Source organism: Dromiciops gliroides, chromosome 2, assembly GCF_019393635.1.
Source record: "Dromiciops gliroides isolate mDroGli1 chromosome 2, mDroGli1.pri, whole genome shotgun sequence".
Taxonomy (NCBI): Eukaryota; Metazoa; Chordata; class Mammalia; order Microbiotheria; family Microbiotheriidae; genus Dromiciops; species Dromiciops gliroides.
In genome coordinates, this window is record NC_057862.1 from 53667543 (window position 1) to 53689433 (window position 21891).

At 49.6% G+C, this 21891-nt stretch overlaps 2 protein-coding genes across 4 annotated transcripts; both read right to left on the reverse strand.

Annotated features, from left to right (window-relative positions):
- Positions 1-1768: 1768 nt before the first annotated feature.
- MYOZ1 (myozenin 1) lies at positions 1769-6842 on the reverse strand. Of its 2 annotated transcripts, none has more exons than XM_043985806.1 (6): positions 6668-6842; positions 5516-5610; positions 4592-4770; positions 3125-3368; positions 2436-2601; positions 1769-2247 (listed from the first exon to the last, which is right to left on the reverse strand). In XM_043985806.1, the coding sequence occupies exons 2-6, from the start codon at positions 5586-5588 to the stop codon at positions 2016-2018; spliced, it is 894 nt and encodes a 297-aa protein (XP_043841741.1). In that variant the 5' UTR covers positions 5589-5610; positions 6668-6842; the 3' UTR covers positions 1769-2015. The 2 variants fall into 2 exon arrangements, with proteins under 2 accessions (XP_043841741.1, XP_043841740.1); XM_043985805.1 differs by having other exon boundaries at positions 5516-5613.
- A 2811-nt stretch (positions 6843-9653) lies between these two features.
- SYNPO2L (synaptopodin 2 like) lies at positions 9654-18505 on the reverse strand. 2 transcript variants are annotated; one of them, XM_043981077.1, is made up of 4 exons: positions 18227-18505; positions 17044-17195; positions 15867-16381; positions 9654-12990 (listed from the first exon to the last, which is right to left on the reverse strand). In XM_043981077.1, exons 1-4 carry the CDS (start codon positions 18329-18331, stop codon positions 10814-10816), a joined length of 2949 nt encoding a protein of 982 aa, XP_043837012.1. In that variant the 5' UTR covers positions 18332-18505; the 3' UTR covers positions 9654-10813. The 2 variants fall into 2 exon arrangements, with proteins under 2 accessions (XP_043837012.1, XP_043837013.1); XM_043981078.1 differs by lacking the exons at positions 15867-16381; positions 17044-17195; positions 18227-18505 and adding an exon at positions 14629-15831.
- Between the last annotated feature and the right edge of the window lie 3386 nt (positions 18506-21891).

A 21891-nucleotide genomic window follows, 5' to 3' on the forward strand; every position in this document is an offset into this window, starting at 1 on the left:
CACTTTGTATTTCCTTTGGGTGCATTTCACATTTTCTTATTTGTGTGTTATTTCCCATGAACATTGAATGTAACCTCCCTAAGGGCAGACACTGTTTTATTTTTGTCTTTGTGTCTCAAGCCCCTAGTTTGGCATGTAATAGGCACTTTATGAGTGACCTTGATTGAACAAAGGAGAATTGAAGCCAGAAAAGGACAGTGACAATAATACAGATACAAAGAAAATACAGATAAGGAACCAGGCAGCCTCCTTCGATGCCTACGTTCTCTGGAGATTCCTCTCTCTCTCTCTCTCTCTCTCTCTCTCTCTCTCTCTCTCTCTCTCTCTCTCTCTCTCTCACACACACACACACACACACACACACACACACACACAGTCCCAAAAGTCCTGGTGCAGTTTTAAGCTTTAATACCTTAGCCTAAGGGACAGCTAGATGGTGCAGTGGATAAGAGCACTGGGCCTGGAGTCAGGAAGATTCGTTTTCTTCAGTTAAAATCCAGCCTCAGACACTTACTAGCTGTGTGACCCAAGGTAAGTCACTTAACCCTGCTTCAGTTTCCTCATTTGTCAGATGAGCTAGAGAAAGAAATGGCAAACCACTCCAGTATCTTTGCCAAAAACAAACAAACCAAATAGGTTCATGAAGCGTCCAACATGACTGAAAAGTTACTAAACTGAAACTTAATGTGGGAAAATAAGTTATTAGGATATAAGTTTGAAGGGAAGCAGAACCAGCTCCTGGTTAACAATTCAGACCTATCAGATTGTGTCCTAGCTCATTATGCCCTCATCATTCTTACTTGGAAGCTCACCCTTTGTGGTTTGAGTACTACCTCACTTTTTATCCTAAGGACCAAAGAAAGCAAATTAGAAAAGAATATGTAGACAAAGCATTGAGGGATTTGAGTTCCATGATTTGTGTGTGTGACTATGAATGTGTTTTGCTGTCTGTGTATGGTCCATTAGAACTAGACCCTGAACCACATGTACAAAAATATATATAGCTGCTCTTTTTGTAGTGGCAAGGAATTGGAAATTGAGGGGATGCCCATCAATTGGGGTATATGAATGTAATGGAATACTATTGTGCTGTAAGAAACAATGAGCAGGCAGATTTCAGAGAAACCTGGAAGGACTTATATGAACTGATGCTGAGTGAGATGAACAGAACCAGGAGAACATTGTACATAGTGTCAACAACATTGTGTGTTGATCAACTGTGGTAGACTTGACTCTTCTCAGCAGTACAATGGTACAAGATAGTTCCAAGGGACTCATGATGGAAAATGCTCTCCAAATCCAGAAAAAAAGAACTATGGAATCTAGATACAGATTGAACCATACTATTTCTATTTTTTTCTTCTTTGAGGTTTTTCCTTTTTGCTCTGATTCTTCTTTCACAGCATGACTAATGCAGAAATGTTTAATGTGATGGTACATATATAACCTATGTCAAATTGCTCCTTGTCTTAGGAAGGGGGGAGGGAAGGGAGGGAGGGAGAAAAAATTTGAAACTAGAAATCTTATAAAACAAATGTTGAAAACTATCTCTACATGTAACTGGAAAATAATAAAAGACTTTTATGGAAAAAAAAAGAACTAGACCCTGTTTGTGCAGCCAAGATAATGAAGCAGTCAAGTCAACAAACAATGTTTAAGTCCCTACTGTGTGAGAGATACTGAGCTAGCTACTATTTGGTTGCAGTTAGTCTCTGTGCATAACTAACAACAGCCCTTTTCCTGACTTTTAAAGTAGAGGAAGAGTGAATTTGTTTGAAGAAGTTTATTGAGCATTACCTTCAACAGAACAGTTGTTGGGAGTCCTGTGTCTAGAGAAATGGTGCTTCAAGTGGGCACACGGATTGGTGAATAAAGGGAGAGCTCTCCTTCCTTCTGTTCTTCCCTCATTCCCACAAACACATGGACTAGGAGCTGCCCTGCATGGCCTTTCCTCCCTAAATCGTTTGGAATCAGGTAAGGGTTCTTTGAGGCTCAATTAGGCAGAAGGGAGTTGCTCATAGCTCCTCTGTCTCTCCATCCAGGGGGATCCCAACATCCACAGTGTAGTCAACAGGCTCCCCAGAGCTCAGCCAGGGAACAGGAGTACGATTGAAAGAGGGCCTATTAGAGAGACTGTTGCTATACAGAACCAAGGGTTCACTGAACAGAGGCCCCAAGTCGAGCTTGGGCATCTGGAAAGTCATGCGTTTAGAGGCTTTCTCATATCCACCATAAGGCATCGCTGTCCTGGAAAAGGGATAAGTCATGCTTCAGAAAGAAAGTCCTCCATGCGGGGACATGGAGAGCAGTTTTCAACAGATGTCTCCAAAGAAGCTAAGTCCCGGCCCTTGCTGAGCATGGGATAACCATTTTGCTCTGCACCCATTCTACCCTTTTCCCACCTTCCTCACTCCTTTGCCCCAGTCCATCCATACCTGTTGAAAGATTTGTAGTGGGGAAGGTCAGCTTTGGGTCCATAGGCCAACAGGTCAATACCAAGTTCCACTTTCTGCTGGGGATCAACACCCATAGCTCGCTCCCATGGGGAGATGTAGGTTTTAAACACAGTGACATGTTTCCCATCTCCGCCTGCATGGTCTCCTATGAGCCAAGGGGGACAGGGTGGGGGTGGGGGTGGAGAGAAAGGAGAACAAACATATTAGTTCAGCAGGGAACTTGAACCAATAAAATGAAATGCCTTAGTCCTACACTGGAGGAGTGGAAAGCCAACGATCAAAAAATATCAATACCCTGAGGACTGACTGGGAGACTGGGCCAAAGGCAGATGGATGTTTGTTTATGTGACTAAACCTGAAAGCCAGAAAGATGACTTTGGACAAAGCTCTCGAGAATCTCTGCTCATAGGCAGTAGCTTCACACCTTCACATATGCTTGGGTCCACCCAGGTATCTGGGTCCATGCTCCAAATGTGAGCTCTTTGCTCACAAGTGGGACTTGTTTTTTTAATTTGCATTTGTATAAGCTCTTAGCACAGTGCCCGACACATAACAAGTACTTCATAAATACTTGTTGAGTAATTGCTTGTTCCTTCTGGGGGTGGAGGATAGGAGAGTAGCCATGCTTTGTGGCCTACTGAGCTTGATCTGGGAGAAGGACTACTTACCTGTCCCTGCAGCGCTGTCCCCTTCTCTGCTGTCTCCTCCCCCACCAGCCTGGCTCCCAGGGCCTCCTCTGCCCCCGGACCCAGGCCCAGAACCCTGGTGATGCTGGTGTTGGCTAGAGCCATATTGTCCTCCAGAACCACTGCCCCCCATCTGGCCCCTGCTGCTTCCTCCTCCATAGGAGAATCCTTGACCATCTGTGCCTAGTTGCCCCCCCACTGTGGGGAGGAACTTCTGGAAGCGATCCTAAAAAGGGAGGAAGAAGACCTGTGGTGAAGAGGCAGTAATGAGAGCAAGGGAAAGGAGATAACCAAAGATAGCTGCCACTTAGAGTACTTTCAATCTCCAGAGATAACACCTTGCTAGTATGTATGACAGACATCCTAGGGACTGGACTCACCTGAGGGGTGGGGCAGGAATGAAGAATGAGAAAGGATAAGCCCTAAGGGCAGGAGGCATCCCCCTCCAACCCATCTGCTTTATATCAGAGTTTAGAGAAGGAAGCTTATCACCATCTTCCCCACTACCCAGTCTCACTGAGACACCTGTCCACTCAGCTATAATTAGAGAAATAAAAATGGCCCAGTAGGCTAGGAATGCCACAAAGGACTGAAGTTTCCGCGGGAAGGTGGCTGGAAAGGGCCCTTTTTCCACCCCCACCCCCACCCCCATGGTGTCCAACAGTAGCAGAGTGATACCCCTGATCCCTTCTTCCCCTCAGGGATGATGAGTCAGCCTGTGTTGTGACAGTAGCTGCTAGACAGGATCTCCCTGACAGTGAAACCATAGCCAGGCAGAAGAGAGGGTGGCCAAAAGGACAACATGCACCTCAACTGGAAGGCCTAAAAATAACCCCCAGCCAACTCCTTCAGGAGGATCTCAGAACCTTCCCCACGGACTACACACCGCCCCTCCCTCACCCCAAGACTGCAGTGTAATAAGATCCCAGGCTAGAAGAAGTGCTTTTGGGCTCCCTAAAGTTAGACCTGAACAGTTCGGTGACTTCATTGCACCCAGCCTGCTCGCCACCAAGGGGTGGATGATGGCGGCTCCATCCCTACCCTACTGTGGCCATTTGTTTCCATTCTACAAGGAAAGGGATCTGGCTTCTCAGCTAAAATATACCTCCCCGCCTTCTTGGGCCTAGCATGTGAGCCTGTCTAAAAGGGAGAGCTTCTCTAAAGCTCCCAACTCTGGGATGGTTCAGGGGAAAGGGCAGCAACAAGACAGCAGTGTCTTCTTTCCTGGTCCTCCCCAACACTACCATGGATCGTTCCCCTTCCTAGATGAGGTAGGACTCTAGCCCGTACCAGCCTGTGGCTCACCGTGGAACTGTTGGGAAAGAATTGGGACTTAAGGCCACAGGCATTCAGGCTTTAGGGTTCACCATAGAACTGCTGTAGACTTCGGGATCTGGGCTTCATGACAAGCTGTTTGGGCTGGACTGATCTGAAGAGTACAGAGCTTACCATTGAGTTGTCAGTGAAGACATCAGGGTTGTTTTCATAGATAAATTTCTCTACCCGCAGCTGCCGGAGTTTAAACATCTTGGAACCACGGTTAGTAAGCAATGACAGTTCTTCCAGCATCACATCCCTTGGGACACTTATCTTCTTGCCCAGGTTCAAACCTGAACTGTCTTGCCCACCTTAGGAAGAAGAGGGAGGGCAGGGGAGAGGAAATGAACCAAGTACAATGTCTGTTTTGGGGGCAGCAAGTAGTCCTGTATGTTTCCGATTCAATTCAACAGGAGAAAGGCATGTAACTGAGACCCCAGGCCCTAATCTCAGAGCATTTAGGGGAGTGGGGAGTATTTGATGCGAGGGCAGAATCTTTCCCATGCCAGGAGTGAGTTTTTATCCCCAGGTTTCAAGCCAGGAAAAACGGGGTACAAAGGAGAGAATAACTGGGGCAGGGACATGAAAAGGCTGGAGGAGCAAAGCGGGAATATGGAGGTGGGGGAAGGATGGAGCTTAGAGAGTGGGAGAGGGGAAAAATGAATGTTGGAACAACTCTGTCTGCACATGACCACTTCAAGAGAGGGAAATGCCTTTTGTTCCATCCAGCTGCTCCGGTTCTGTGTTCCCTCCCACCCAGGGGTACCCACCCAGTCAGTTCAACTCTGAATGGTTCCCAGAGCCTCAGAAGGCTTTCCTTCCTAGGGACATAATGCCTAGTGTAAGAACAGAAGGGATGGAGAGTGACCAACCTTAAAGGGTAAGCCTCTCATACCAGGGGCTCCCCCCTCCTAAGAAAATTCCTGCGCTGACCCCCAGCACATATAGACATGACACTGCTCTCAGATGGGGCACCTGTCTGCGTCTCTGTCTGGGGGTGAAGGAGTGACAGTTTTTGTGGGAAAAAGCCCTTACATGGAGGCATCTGTGGCCTACCTCCAGTGAGTTCCATGATGAGTTTGCTGGGTTTCCGCCTTTTATTTGGGGCTGGGGTCCCTGAGAGTGGCATTGTAGTGGATCTTCAAGTCAACCTGCTAGTAAGGTTAGATGATGGACAGAAAGGAATAAGACCTTATAGCGACCCCATCCCCTTTCAAGCCTTCTTTATTTTCCTGTGCTCATTATGTAGATGCTCTGTGCCTTGTTTCTTTCCCCATTCCTCACCCAACTGACCCAGGGTTCCATGGGTAACACCAGCTAGCATAGGAAAATAATGAAAAAGACATGACATTAGACAGACTCCATTGCCTTGGTGTGATTCCAAATCCTGAGTTAGGACTAGAGCCAATGATAGGTCACACTAAAGGGTCAAGAAAGTGCCTGAGAGGGCTGGAATCTGAGGCCTATTCTGCCAAGGCAAAGGGGTTTCTGCCAAAAAAGCATTTCCTATGGAGAGAAAGAAGTGCCCATTCTCTCTGTCTGTTGGACTTTGGCCTTAAGAGACAGAAGTGCACTCCCTTCTCCCAACACTCCCACTCCCCCTACCCTAACACTAGGGGTCTCCTTTCATGATCCCTCACTCTTAATAGTTCAATAATCCCAAAGGAGCAGGAAACTGGATGAGGAGAGTAGCTCAGTGTAAAAGTCACTGTAATTGGATCTGGGAGCAGAGGGGGAGATGAGTTGGAAGAAACATCTGCCCCCAGCTCTACTCTGGGCATGGGCCCCAGTCCCTCCCAGACAGAAATGGCAACTCAGCACGATCTTTCTGCTTCTGCTGGATCTATCCCCCTACCCCCATCACCCAGTTCCACCCAGCTCCAGCTTTTAGATTTCTTGAGGGGTGGTCATCAGGTTAAAGTTAAAGCCTTTGATGAACTCATATCCACCTCCTTGAATTCCTTCTTGTAGTTCCCCATTCCCTCTCAGCTCCAGACTTCCTGAGCCCCTTTCCCCTTCCCCCATCTCTTTGGCTCAGCCTACACCACTCCCCCCAAAATTGTCCAACCTGCACCCATCGTTCCCTGTTCCCTAAATGTCCTCGCTCTTCTTCCATTCTTCCTGACGATCCTTACTTCATACATTTTCCACCTATGCCCCCCCCACCTCCATTGGACAGCTGGGTGAAGAGGGTGGGGTGACACTCACCAAGGGTCACAGCTGCAGACACAGACACAGGACCAGCCCCACTGGGAGCTTCAGACCCTCGACTGGACAGGTTGGGATCTTGTGGCCGGAGCGGGTATGGTTAGTGTCTCCCCCAGGGGTCCAGTTGCTGTGGAGAGCTGAGCAGCTCTGACCTGAGAACCTGAGCTGGGCTGGTGTGGGGGTGGTGGAGGGGGGGGTTATTAATAGAGATGATGAGTGAGAGCAGCTCAGATGGCATTGGGGAATACTGAGACCCTGGGCTAAGACCCCGCCCTCCAGGCTCAGAGAGGACTCTTGGACTCAACCAGCTGAGTTGCCTGAGCTATAATCAAGATTGATCTGAGCCCTGTTTGTCCATCCTCCTCTCCCCCATTATCTGGAGACAAAGGGCTAAAAAGCTCCTAGGACAGAGAAGCTCTCAGGAGTGCACGGAAGGGGAAGGGAGATGTGAAGAAATATGGGGGTCTTTTATGGTGATGAAGATATGGAGGCCCAAAGTGGCTCCAGGATGGAGCTGGGGGGAACTGGAGGAGGAGATGAGGTGTACAGAGGGAACTTGGAAAGATCAGGGAGGAAAAGCAAGGCAATTTCACTGTCACTGAAATCTAGGAGATTCTGAAGTGATGCTGGTTGGGGGAGCAGGCATTTATTTATTTATCCTTTAAATAGATCTTTCGCTCCCAGGGGCCCCCAGTGGACATCAGACAGGTCCCCAGCGCTTGTAGGGCCCAGACCCTTCCATCCTCTCTTTTTACAACCTGCACCTTCTTCCTCTTTCTCCTGTCTAACTTCTGCTCCAGAGTTCCCCTGTAGCTTTTTCAAGAGAGGGCAGATGGATTCTGGGTTTTTTTGTGTGAGTGCCTAGCCGGACGCTCCAAATGGATGGCAAGGCCCATGAAATGCCTTCAGGTTCTCCAGCCCTGCCACCTCTCTTTGGGTCTCCCCAATTTTCTGGGTTTTTTTTACCTGATTTTGATTCCTTTTTTTTTTTTTTGGACTGGGTTTCCTTATCTCCTTATCTTATATTTTGACTGGGTATCCTTATCGTACCCAGGCTGGAATTACCACAACCACTGGTGAGCTGACCCCACTGCCGATCGGGCCGGAAACTTTGATTTCAGTTTCTGACCTGGGTGGGTTCACCCCTCTTGGCCTAATGGAGCTCACCCTACTGGTTCCAGATTTAGTGCAGGCATTTTAACCTCCCTGCAGCTCAGGATTTCTGAGCTGAAGCCCTGCCAAGACTTCTTATTCTTAAGGCAGAAGTACATATTATTGTTGCTCTCATTAATTTCCACCCCACACTGATCCAACTAATGATCTGATTTTAAGAACCCCTTTGAGAGAATTCTATTTAGTATCCCCCCCCAAACCTGCTCCAGCACTTTCCAATGTATTTACATTTGCATCTGGGATTTATCTCCCAATACTCCTTTTGTCCATGTCCCTGACCCTTTTCTTGATGAACTTTAGCTACTTTAGGGAATGGCTCCCTAAATCCCAAAACACCTCCCAGATCTGCATTTTGGGATGCTACCCAAATCAATCTGGGTCCCTGCTGTCTGTCCTCATTCCTGCCCTCCTACCCTGTTTAGAAGGAAGTTAAAAAATAAAACCAGCAAATAACTAGTTTTTGTAATTGATTAGAACCACCTGGTGAGATGGGAGAGCCCATATGGTTTCCTGCCTACACCTTAGGTTTCTATGGGAGCTTTTGGCTGATTAGTGGCGCAAGAATGCCCCCTACTGACAGAATATGTGTGGCACACTCCCTCCTCTAAAAGCCCCCCAAAGTGGTGATCTTTTCTCTCTGGCCAGGCTTGGGCTTTCTTTGTTATCATTGGCCCCACCCCAAGATTCCCAGTGATGGATAAAAGTGTTGAGACAACAGGACTTATGGTCTCAAAGATCTTCTTTCAATCTTCTCTCAGTTCTAGCTGCAGAGCCAATTTTCTGCTATAGAGTACCTGAGAGAAATGGAGAAAGTGTGTGTGTGTGTGTGTGTGTTACTGGGAGATGGAGAAGAACAAAAAAGGTCCAAGTGGAGTGAATAAGAAGAGGGACATGGGGGAATGGGGGCAAATAGGGAAGCAGGAATGAATAGGAGCCAAGGGGAGCTGGAGAACAAGGGAAGAAGAGGTGGTTGTATAGAAACAGGAGACAAAGGCATGATCAAGAGGCAAGGTAACTAACAAGATGTGGGATACAAGTTTATTACTGTGCACGAATCAAAGTAGAGTGACTCACACCTGAGACAGAAGGGAAACAATTTAAAGCCAAGCAGCAGAAGTGGCTGGAGAAGGAGTCCCTTAGAGAAAGCATATCCCATATTCTGCTCCCCCTCCCCTTGACCCCTCATCCCCACCCCACCCCCCACCCCCTGGCTCAGAGATCAGGGTCTAAAGCCTAAAGCAGGGAGATATGGACATCTGTCCTATAGAAGTGGGAAAGGCTAGAAGATTGTGTTTCTGGGTGTTTTCCTGCTCCTATCCAAGGGCTCATTGCCCCTGCAACAGAGAGACAGACTGAAGGACAGACACAAAGAAAGCAGCACAAGCTCTGATGACCATCTCCCTATTTACTTGAAGGCAGCTAGCTGGTGCCATGGATTAGAGCACTGGGCCTGGAGTCAGGATGACTTGAATTCCAATTCAATCTCAGACACTTACCAGCTGTGTGACCCTGGGCAAGTCACTTAATCTCTCTTTGCCTCAGTTTTCTCATCTGTAAAATGGGGATAATAATAGCACCTACCTTCCAGGGTTGTTGTGAAGCTCAGATGAGATATCTGTAAAGCACTTGGCACCGGTGCCTGACACATTGTAAGTGCTATACCAATGTTAGCTATTATATTATTGTACTTTACCAATATACTCTCTACTGTCATCTCTCTGCTAACAACTCCTGTCCCTAAGGTTCTGTCATAATTCCCCTCTCCTGCACAATCAGTCTTTACCCACTTTCATTCTGCCCACACCCATGCTCACACCCATGCTCACACCCCCACACTTTGCCTCACTCTGGCCTGGTCACTCCAGCTTCTCTTTTGCCCCCAGTTTCTGGCCCGGGTGCCATGTCCCAGAGCGACAGCCCCTTTCTGACTTAAATCTATGAGGTAGAGAAGCCAATGGTTCATCCTCGGCCAGAGGAAGTTTTCCGTTCTCCACAACCCACTACTCAGGTTATGTGGCATAGGCCCTGGGAGATTACCACCTTTCTCCCATTCTGAGGAGTCTGTGCTCCAGACAAACAAGTCTATCCTCTTAGCCCCCTCCCCAAAGGTACCCTGGGCCATCAGTTTCTCCACTCCACATCCAACTCTTTAACCCTCTCCTATCCCCAAGAGCAGTGGTTGACTGAGTCTTAAGGAAGGCTTATATAGTGGATATACTGGGAGCACACTCTGAAAGGAGAAAAGGTTTTAAGGATTAGAGAGGCATCTCAACATTCCCTCAACAGGTTAAGATTCCCTCATTGTCAAAAAAAAAAGTCCCCATTTTGTGGGGTACTATACAGGTTACCTGTGAGAGAAAAACGCATGGTATCTCAGTCTCTCTTTAACAAAAAGTATTTTCTCTACCTGACCTTGGCAGAGCAGTGTGTTGGACCCAGGTTAAAATCTGCCTCCTTCCTCCTCCTCACCTTAGGTACACACAAGCACATGTGTCCAGGGGCGAACTATGATTGGGGAAGAGGAGGAAGGAGAGGCCCAGGACAAAGAGGGGCCAGAATCTGGTCCCTCTACTACCTCCCAGGCAGTAGGTTACTTCTCCCATCAGTCACCCAGGCCTAAGGCTACAAGAGCAGTTGCCTTCTCTTTGCATTTGGGTTCAGTCAACTCACTACATGTAAAAGGAGGCCAACAGAAAAAAGGAAAGCATAAAAGAATAGAGACACAAGTAAAGGGCACATTAACCTGGAGAAAAAGGCAGAGACAGAGGAGCAGAGACACAGACACGCTGAGAAACAGACAAAGAAGAGGCTGGGAAAGGGAGCCAGACAGAAAGTACCAGGAAAGGAAGCACCGAGCCTACCAAGGCAGGGGACCTTTCTCCAGGTATCTAGAGGGAAGGATTTGGGGTGGCAGAAACAGCTCTGAGACCTTGCTATGGTCTCCATTTTCTGGCTCCCTTGGCTGGGCCCAATTTACTGGTGGCCTGCTCCAGGCCTCCACACATGTGCCTGCAGTCCTGAACTGGCAGCTGAGAACCGGGGTCTGGCCACCTGGAAGCTGCAGGAGCCAGGGGATGCTCCAAGACCTCGTGGAGACTCTAGAGTTGGAGCTGGGCTAGGGGCATGAATAGGAGTCGGGGGTATCTCTACTCTCCAGATGGGCTCATCCAGTGAAGTGGATGCTCTGGGAGTGAGCACAGTTGGGGCCAGGGGCTCAGAAGTGGGTTGGGGAGCTGGAGTAGAGAATCGGCGAATCTCATGGACTCTAGTGGTCTTAGAAGACCCTGAGGGAATAGAGCTAGGGGTTGGAGGAATCTCATCAAAGCAGAACATGGCAGCCTTGAGTTGGTAGGGCTGGTGCCTCATGAAGTCAATGGCCTTGATACCTGACTTTGTGGTTGCTCGGGGTCCCTGAGGCTGCGTTCGGCTGGGAAGGGTCCGGGCAGCCAGTGGGAAAAATGGAGAGAGCAGTGGGTTGTAGGCAATGGGAGGTGGGGCACGGATATTGGGGGAGTATTTCCATGAAGGAGGCAATGAAGGGGTAGGAGAGGGACTTCGGGGTCGGGAGCTAAAGATTGAGCCAGGACCCGGAGTGGTTTCCACTACATACCTATCTACCCGGCTCTGCCTCTTTGCAAATAGCTCTCCACCTCTGCCCTGTAGCCTAGGTGGTTCAGGGAGGATACCTGTGGAGGGAGCAGTCCCATTCACCAGACCATCAGGAAGACCCTGGGGTGCAGGCTTGGGTGCCACAGGGGGTGGGGTCTTAGGTGCCCTAGGGGGTGGGGTCTTGGGTGTCACAGGGGGTGGGGTCTTGAAACTTCGAGCCCCTGTAGGCTGCATGAAGTTGCAGGCTTCAGCCCCGAGGCTCAGGGCATCTTCTTCAGGACCAGACTCAGCCCCTCCTGCCCTAGGTTTCTCATCCAGGTTCTGCACTAGTGACAGCAGCTCAGGGTTGGGCGAATTCTTTTTCTCTTCATTCCCCCCACGAAACATTTGTTTTCGCCCTCCTCGGCGCCGAGCCTCCTGCAGGATGCCGGTGCGGGGAGCAGGCACCGATATTCTCTGCTCCCGGGTGCTGGGAGCCTCGGGGGCAGGGTTACTTGGAGTGGATGCCGTGGGGAGTCCAGGAGACCTCAGAGGGGAAGACAGGAAGATGGAAGCAGTTGAGGTCATGGCAGCCGTGCCGTGACCGGTCTGAGAGTCCGGGGCACCTCCAGGTGTAATGGGCCTGTTTGGGGCCGGGATATATAAGGAGGTGGTAGCTGTCACTGGGCCTGAGGAGCATGGGACATTGGTGGAGATAGAGACTGCTGTGGCGCCAGGATCCTTTGGGGCAGAGAAGCTGGGAGTAAGGCTGGGACCTTGGGGTGATGACAAGAAGGGGGGAAGAACAGGACTGGGACTCCTGATGCTTTCGTTTGCCTTCTTTGGGGCTGGGGGACGGAAAACGACCGGAGTGGTGAGCGGGCGCTGCCCTTGGAATCCTGGGGTGAATGGCCTTGCTGACCGATTGAAAATGCCCGTGGCTGGGAGTGAGGTCCCCCCGCCAGGGGCTAAAGGAATGGGACTGGTGGCGGGGGGCAGCATCGGGCTGGGGGGTAATGAGGCTGCCTCCGGGGGCGTGCTCTTCGGCCGGGGTGGGGGAGGGGCCCTCCCATTCACCAGGGGTGGCGGGGTCTCTTTGGGTTGTTCCAGGGAGCTCGAGGCCGCCCGCTGTCGTTGCTGCTCAAAAAGCCTGGCCCCTCTCCCCGAAGCTTCGCTGAGGCCGCCCCCTGGCCCTGGTCCCTGCCCTTCCGCGGTGCCTGAGCGTGAGCGGGCCAGCTCCATGTCCAGATAGGGACTGTCCCAGTCTGACTGATTAGTGAGGCTTCGGGCGTCCGAGAAGGTCTCCTCCTCCAGCTCGGACTCACTGGTTGGGGGGATGCCGTCCTCCTCTTCCTCCTCTCCCCCCGCCCCTGCCCCCTCTCCGGCCGCGGCCCCAAAGCTGACGAGGGTGTACTTCTTGGCCCGCTGCCTCCTCTTCTTAAACATGAGCACCCCCTTGGAGTGGGGGTTGGGGGCGGCGGTCAGCAGAGACGCGATCGTTCGGCATTTGGTCTTGGCCTCCTTTATGTTCTTCTCTTGGACGCTTTCTGTGCGCTGCAGTTCTAAATGGAGGAAATGGAGGGATGGGAGGGGAATGGTCAGTGGATATTGTGGAGCTTATGCTAGGTTCCCTTAGCCTCGGACAAATCCCACTCTGGAGAGCTGAGGCCCTGGGCTCTTCCCTTCCCAGGTCGGCCTCTCCTTTTCTTTAGCCTCTACCTTCCAATTCTTACAATCTACCTTGACCACCTGCTGTCTCCTGCCCAAAGAAAAGCCCATCTTTACACTCTTCCTATTTCCCACCTCCAAAGGCCACAGTCCATGTGTGGAGGGGGTAAGGTGGGGTTGCTGCTAGGGGCTGAAGGTGAAATCAAGGGCAACTGGAGCAAAGACAAACTCTAGCGGGCCTAACTGATGAACCTCCCACCAATAACTGGCTTTTGCCCTCTTTCCAGCCCCTACATTATCTCTGCTATTCGCCCCTCATTCTCCTAGTTCGCTTCAGTTGTGCTCGATTTAGCTCCCTCCCTGCCCCCAACATTCCTAACCCTTCCCTGGCCTCCATCTGTGACTGGTGTCACCTCTCCCAGGCAGAGGGATAAAACAAGGATGAAGGGGACAAAGAAGATAAGATGGGGGTGCATGTAAGAAGGCCACTCTGGAAGAGAACTCGGCCTTCCTTTATCCCATACAGACTCAATTCAGCTGAACAAGAATTTACAGATTGGCTGCTATGCCTCACACTCACACACTCCCCTTTCTCCCCGTTCTATGTGGCCCTGGATTTCTTGGTATCCAGCTAACAATTTACGAAGTGGCTCCAGCTCCTTTTAGCTACCCTGGCCTCCAGCATAACCCCTTGAACTCCATACCCATGCTACTCACAAGCGATGTGGGCTGCTGATACTTCAGAGTCACCAGTTGAATTCTACCCTCACCCCCCAATCAGGTTGGAGGTGAAGGAGGTGATGGCTTGAAAGATATTGTCCTCCTGGGCCAGAGCTGCCCTGGAGTCACTGTCCCAGGAGGGAATGTGAACAAAAGGGAATGCAAGCTAGTGCACACACACAGAACAGCTGTGCTTTCTTACACCACGGGGCAGGGCGGGGCCAGGACATGAGAAAGGCATCCATCTGATGCCCAGTTTGGCTGATCCCCCCCCCCCTCCCCGCCAGGACTTAGATACTACCTATTCCCGGGTCCCTGGCCCACATCTCCCAATCCTTAGGCCCTTACTGTCTTTGCACTCAAGCTACCAAGCCACTTCATTGTTGGGGCCCTACCTCGATCCATCACACACATCATAAATTCTTGACATTCCCACCTTGGGCTCTCATCCTTACACGTTTTCTTTGTTCACATGGAACACACAAAGGCATGCACGCATGTTCAAATATAAGAGCTCTCCAATGTATTCTCTCTTCTCCACACACATGCACAAATGCCGACTTTTGTTCACCGGCTCTCGTGTGTCCTCTCTTACAAAGGTATGCCCATAAACACGTGCCCTGATGTGAATATCAGCCCATTTCTTGAAAAGAGAGGAAGCCCCAGCTTGTTGTTCAGAGAAGGGGAGGGAGAACAGGAAAGATGAGGGAGGGAAGAAAGGCAACCTTTCCCTTAGACCTTCCACCCCTAGTTCCCCATGATACCCTACCATCCCAGTTCCTAGGCATCCTTTCAATATGGGCGGGTGATACCTGCATATGGTTGGTCCTGCCGCTCAGATCCAGACCCTAGGGCCTTGTCCCAGCTGGCTTGGCTGAGGAGCTCCTGGCTGAGAGGTTTGAAGGTCTCCATACTGGTCAAGGCACCGTTGTTTGGAGCAGGACCAGCTTGGGCCTTCCCCAACACCTTTTAAAGCCTCTTTGTCTTGGCCTCAGAGCTGGCAGCTGAATGAGCTCATTGGGCTATTTTTGGGCCTCAGTCCCCCTCCCCTAACCCCACCCCACCACAAGCCCTGCTGTGATGGACATAGGCATCTGCCTACCTCCCACCAAACAATGAGTTTCTTGGGCCAGCAGCATGAGAACTCCTGGGATAAAAATATCCCTGGCCCATAGACTAAAATACTAGGAGTTGAGGGGCAAGGGGGAGGAGACAGAGGATAGGAGACAAAGATAAGAATTTCAACAAGGGTGGAACACTAGGCATGGATCCCTGTGTGAGATGTGGGAGTTTCTGTACAGTTTAGGAATCTCCTAGGGATCTCAGACTCTCTAAACCATGGTGGGCTGTCTTCCCAAACCCGGAGCTGTGCAGTTCTGTGGTCCTGAGATCCGGGAGTTTAGGATAGTGGATAGGGAGGAAGTTAGGGGGTTAGAGGGCCATCCTAGGCCTTTGGGATGCCAGGGAAGTCCTGGGGGTGGTCATCTCAGACCCTGTTCTATAGTCCACACCAAAAATATCAAAGTGCCTGAGATAAGTGGTACTTACTGGCCTCCTCTGCACAGATCCACATTCTTGCCAGAAATAAAGAGCTGAAGACCTCTTTACCCTTTCGCATTTACCAGGCCTCCCATGATTTCACCCTAGCTTCAGTCTCCACTGTGCCTAAGTCTCCTTACAAATTCTCTTGACTCATCTTCCCAGCTTTCCTGACCAGCTCTGATGCCGTACCTACAAATAACCCTGATGTCGTCTAACATGACCTCCAAATACTCCCCATGTCTATGTGCCCCTGCCCTGCCAAACCGCGTCTGTTCCTACTCCCTCCTCTCCTTCCCCAGTGTCCCTTTCTGTCCTGAGCTGATCCAGCTGAGCCTTCTCACTACTCTGAATCAAGGAGGGGGCATGGAAATGGTCACCATTCCTCCCAGCCTGTTCTCTCAGGAGAGATTCAAGAGAAAAGATGAGGCAGGCAGAAGGAAAAGCCTAGAACGTGGGCCAGAAGACAGATTGGGGTTCCAGGCTTCGAGGAAGGGCGTCAGTCACTCACTGGCTTGCTTGGCTTTCTGGGTGTAACTGGTAGTGAGATCATCAGCCACTGGGTGAGGCACAGGCCCCACCATGGGGATGAGATTGGGCCCAGGCCGGAGAGGGCCATGAGGTAACAACAGAGCTTCAGCCGGAGGAGGTTGAATAGATGTCCCATCTTCCCAGGATGGAGAGCTCACACGGCTGCCTCCCAAAGCTGGGGACTCAAGAGAGGCCGGGGCAGGCTCTGCAGGGCTGTCGGATAAAGAGACCTCTTCAGGTGGGGCCTCTGGAGCTGCGGGCCTGGTGGGACCTCGGCGACGGGGACGACGGGGCTTCTCCTGGCTGGCAGAGCCATCCACATCACTGTCTGTTTCCCCATAATATGCCTCACTGTCTGGGGGTGATTGCAGGCTTCCAGGCTGTAGAGGCTGAGGGGCTGCAGCCCCAGGGGGCTCTGGACTCAGCGGGGATGAAGGAGACAGCACCCGAGGCTCACCAGGGGATGGAGAACGCACAGGTCCTACATCTCCTGACCTGTTGATAAGAGAGAGGAATGTAGCATCAGGTCCCAAGAGGTAGGCTGGGTAAAGATGGAAAAATGAGCTGACCAAGAAACAAGTAGAGATGCAATGAGGAAGGAAGAGACTTGGGTCAAAGTTCAGGAAACAGGGGCAGCTAGGTGGTGCAGTGGATAGAGCACCAGCCCTGGAGTCAGGAGTACCTGAGTTCAAATCTGGCCTCAGACACTTAACACTTACTAGCTGTGTGACCCTGGGCAAGTCACTTAACTCCAATTGCCTCACTAAAAAAAAAAAAAAAAGTGCAGGAAACAGCTTAGGTCATAAGGGTAGGTCACCAGGTCTGGGGCTGGGAAAGAGGTGGGCCAAGTTTGAGAGAAGCACCAACACTCACACAAACACGTCCCAGTCATATATCCATGATCCTTCTCCCAGTCTCCACATTCACATTGTCTCTCTCTCTCTCTCTCTCTCTCTCTCTCTCTCTCTCTCTCTCTCTCTCTCTCTCACACACACACACACACACACACACACACACACACACACACACCCTCCAGCCACAAATAGCCACAGACAAGAATTTTGGAATCTGAGAATGGGTTGGTGAAAAGGAGCCCAGAATTGGGAATTGTGCTGGTCAGAGGGAGCCTGGGTCAAGGAAGGATAAAGCATCCATACCTCCGCACGGTGAGGATGAGCTGGCCCCCTGAAGCATCAATGAGGTTCATGGCCCTGGCATGGGAAAGACCAGTACAGGCTGCCCCGTTGATAGACAGCAGCTGGTCCTGTTCTCGAAGCCCTGCTCGGCCTGCCTGACTTCTCCTTCGAATCTGAGGGAATGGAGGTTAAGCAAATGTTGAGAGAGATGCAGTAGATTAGGGAACACACAAGGGAGGACTTCACAGTTATGGACTAGGACAGGAAAGACCACAATGTATAGGAAGTGTTATGGTAAGGATCAAGTGAGAGCAGAGATCTAGAGGAAAAGGATGAACCTGGAGGCTGAGGGAATGAGAGATTCAGTGGATGAACCACTGTAGGCAGGGAAGAAATCAGAATTTTGCATGAGAAAAAAAAATGGAAATGCTACAAAGAGGGGTTAGATCTTGTGGGTTTCTCCTTACAAGGCTGCCTTCCATGAGCCATACCCACATTGAGTTCAAATCCTGACTCTGCTGCCTACTACTCGTGCCACTTTGGGGAAGGCACAACATGTCTGGGCCTCAGTTTCCACATCGGTAAAACAAGGTAGTTGAACGAGAGGATCTCTTTAAATCTAGGGTCCTTTTATCCTCTCTGGCTCTCACAATCCTAAAATATCTAGTCAGGGAAGATGCCCCCAGGGCAACAACCCAATTTTAGCTCAGGAGGATTATGAGTGAAGAATACCTTCCTCTGAACCCCCCCCATCATACCCAGATCTTCCCTTTTCCCCCACTTCCCCATGAGTCCAGCTAAGAGATTTCTCTAAATCTGTGCAATGTCTGAGCCTCGCAAAATTAGTCAGGTTAGTGTGGGAGGCATGAGTCCCTCCCCAATTGCCTGAAGCTTCAGGTATATGTGTATAGGGATGAAGTAGGGGACAGACCACGCAGACTAAAGTTGGGGTGCCAGCTCCCTATGGAATCCCAGGGAGCTAAAGCAGATCCTGCCTTCCTTTTTATACCCAGGACTGCATCTGAAAGCTCCTGGATGAAGTCAGGTGCTCAGATCCACCTCCCTCCACCCAGATGTGGGGCACACGGCGGTTTTCTTTGCCCACTAACCCTTTCTTTCCTTGTAGCCTTTTATGAACAACCGCCTGCTCCCCCTTATATCCCTCTTCCTTGTACCCATCCCCTCACCAGGGGGTCTTCCTTACCTTGGACACCTGCAAAGGTTTCCTCTGCTCGGCACCCCCTTGTAGTCGGAAGCCCCAGGGAGCTCCCCCTGACAGCGTGACCTGAACCTCTTCCTCAGCACCCATTACTTAGCTCGGCCTGGGGCCCTTGCCTTTTAGAGACTGTCCCAAGGAAAAAGTTGAGGGGTTAGAACCCCCGTCCTTCCCGTCTGTCTGTCTTGCTACTGCTACCAACCTCTAGGCCTTTCCTCCCCCTCCCCCTGTTGGGTGGCTCAGCCCTTGGCTCAGTGCTGCCCAGGACATATGTCCCGTCAATCGGAGCTGTGCTCAAAATAGTTGTTGGCTCACCCCCGCCCCAACTCCTCCGGCTGTGCCACTCCAAGGGCTAATTTTAATCAAAGCTCTTTGCCCTCCTGTGTCCCCCATGTGTCTTGTACTCGGGGCTCCCAACCCCTGCCCTCCAGGCCTTACCGTAATGCTAACCCCACCTCCAGCCACTTTTCCTTCTTTGCTGATTGGTGGGCCTAGGGACAGTGCCCCCTCACAGATGCAAATAATAACAGCTAGTCCAAGGGTCCTGATGCCACAGCCAGATTCTCATTAGAAATGTCCATCTACTCCCAATCCTTTGGACAATTACCCAGAGTCCCCAGAAGAGAATTGTTGCACCCAACACGACATCTACTGCTGCTGCTGGGGTGTATGGGGTATTCAGGGAAGATTAGCACCTCTGGTGTGAGGGCTTGCTGAGCCCTTTTCAGAGCTGCTCACCCACCTTGGGTGTCCTGATTCACCCAGCTCTCACCTTTCACTCTAAGAAGCAGTAACATTCAAAGGGACCACACTCCGGTAAAACCATCTTAGCAGATGGTAACTGACAGGCTTCAAACCTGTTGGTGAATGAGGGGGGTGTATACTCCAAACATGGGAAGACTTCCCTTGGTGGAGTGAGCAGATGAGAACAATTGATTCCAACAGCCGTGAAGGTGGCTGAAGCGGATGCTGTGGAGTGCTTGCTTAGAGCTTGGTCAGGGCCTGAAGATGCCAAGGTCATTCACTGAATTCTGGGCTATTGCTAGTTGTTCTGACTTTTGTCAGGCTGATGGGAGGCTGATGACTTTATGCAGCTCTGCCCCGCTTAAATTCAATTCAAGCACAAGTCAAGACATCACCCTTGATATTATTGCTTCTCTTTGAAAACGAAGGACATGCTGCTGCTGCTGCTGCTGCTGCTGTAGTGCTGCTGCCTTGGAAGATAGGTTTCTTCTCATTAAAAGTATTTAAGAAAAAAAACCCAATAAAACAAAAAAACCTAACAACAATTAAAAAAAATGGGGCAGCTAGGTGGTGCAGTGGATAAAGCACTGACTGGCCCTGGATTCAGGAGGACCTGAGTTCAAATCCAGCCTCAGACACTTGACACTTACTAGCTGTGTGACCCTGGGCAAGTCACTTAACCCTCATTGCCCCACCAAAAAAAAAAAGTCTTCAAGTAAAGGCTGAATGACTACTTGTTTTGTATATTGTAGGGGGTGTGCTTGTTCTGGTAGGGTTGGACTAGATAGTGTTGGCAGTCCCTTTCAGCTCCGGTATTAGTTACTACTCTCCTTCTATGCCGACGATTTCTCTCTTAGCCACCCTCTCCCCTATAAGATACCTGGGGCCAACAAGCACAGATGGACACAGGTAGACCTGATAAGCAGACAAGCATAAGTTTATAAGTACTCAATTCACAGGTGAGAGAAGTGGGGTGCTACTCTGGACCATCTCATAATGGGCTTGAGAAATTATAGACTGTAGATAATGGCCCTGATGGTGGGTGTCTCCTCGAGTAGGGAGCTGGATATTATGAAGTGTGGGGAATAAAATTATATGTGGTTGCCCTATAATTGTCCCAAGTGTTAGGGAATTTAGCTGGGATTTATAATCTATTTGTTACTTAGAAATTAGAGGCTACTGCACCAGTTTGGGGCATTAAGCATTTATGAAAGCATATTAAATATTAATAAAGAGAGCACACATGGCTCTGAAAGATAGGAAAGCCTAGCTAGGAAAGAGAAGAGAGAGAAAAGAGAAAATGGGGATCCCTAGTGGGCTGTGTCTGCTCTCACCAAGTTCCCGGGCCAAAGAGAGAGATCATGGAGAGTAAGCTCTCTGAGGGAAGGGCAGAGCTCACCCTTACACACTGCTTAAAGCTAATTGGCTTGCATCATTCAAATCTACTGGATTTGAGAGTGGTTCAGTGCAGTCCTGCTGATGTCAGAGCCCAGAGAACAGATCCTCTGTCGGGAATAAGGTTTTCAGGTGGGTGTGGTATTGAGTAAGGTAATTTCCTGACTCTGGGCTGATCTTTTTTTTTTTTTTTAAGTGAGGCAGTTGGGGTTAAGTGACTTGCCCAGGGTCACACAGCTAATAAGTGTTAAGTGTCTGAGGCTGGAACTCAGGTACTCCTGACTCCAGGGCTGGTGCTCTATCCACTGCGCCACCTAGCTGCCCCCGTCTGGGCTGATCTTAAGAAAGGTCAGGCCTGGCTCTCTCAGCAGGAGGTGGGGGGGGAGGAGACTCTGGGAGTCCCAAAACCCCATTATTTTTTCACAGAAGCCTGACAATGGATGCAGATTTAAATCTCTTCCCATCTCTACTTTTATATTAACAGTTCAGCAAATAAAAAACAAAAAACAGCCAAATAGGTTTAAGTACCTACTATGTGCACAGCACTGTTGTTGAAGAAACAAAGTTTAGATAAAACATTATCTCTACCTTTCCTGGAATTGGTGGTCTGGTAGTTAGATATGAAGACCAAGTAGTTGAGGAGAAAATTTTCAGTGGAAAGATGACCATACCTCACAGATAATCAGCACTTAATAAATGTTTTTTTTTTAATTTATTCATTCTTGGGGCAGCTAGGTGGCATAGTGGATAGAGCACCGGCCCTGGATTCAGGAGTACCTGAGTTCAAATCTGGCCTCAGACACTTAACACTTACTGGCTGTGTGACCTTGGGCAAGTCACTTAACTCCAATTGCCTCACCAAAAAAAAAAAAATTATTCATTATTTCAGAGGAGCTAGGTTCAGATCTTGTTTTGTTTTTTGTTTTTTGGGTTTTTTTTTGGCTTTTTGGTTTTTGGTGAGGCAATTGGGGTTAAGTGACTTGCCTAGGGTCACACAGCTAGTAAGTGTTAAGTGTCTGAGGCCGGATTTGAATTCAGGTCCTCCTGACTCCAGGGCCGGTGTAGGTTCAGATCTTAATTCAGACATTTACTGAGTGACTTTAGCTAATTTACCTAATCTCTGGGTTTTAGAGTTTTCATTTGTAAAATTGGGAGGTAGGGGGAGTTGAACTAAAATGAAGGAATTCTTTCATTATTTCTAAGATCCCTTTTGTATCTCTATGATCTTATGACGTCTATAATTTGTAATACAAATTAATACACCACATAAAATAAGTATAAACAAGTACTAAATAAGACCCAAAGGAGTTTCAATACTAACTGGGACAAGGAAAGGCTTCCTTGAGGAGTTAATAAAATGTGGGGTTGAAAGAATGGAGTAGGAAGTCCTCAGGTCAAGGTTGGTGGTGCTTGGTAAGGGAGAGGCCATCCAAGAAATAGGGAACATCATGAATAAAGTTATCAAAATAGGAAATCATGGCATGAAACTCATGGACATCAGTTGACGAGTAGTC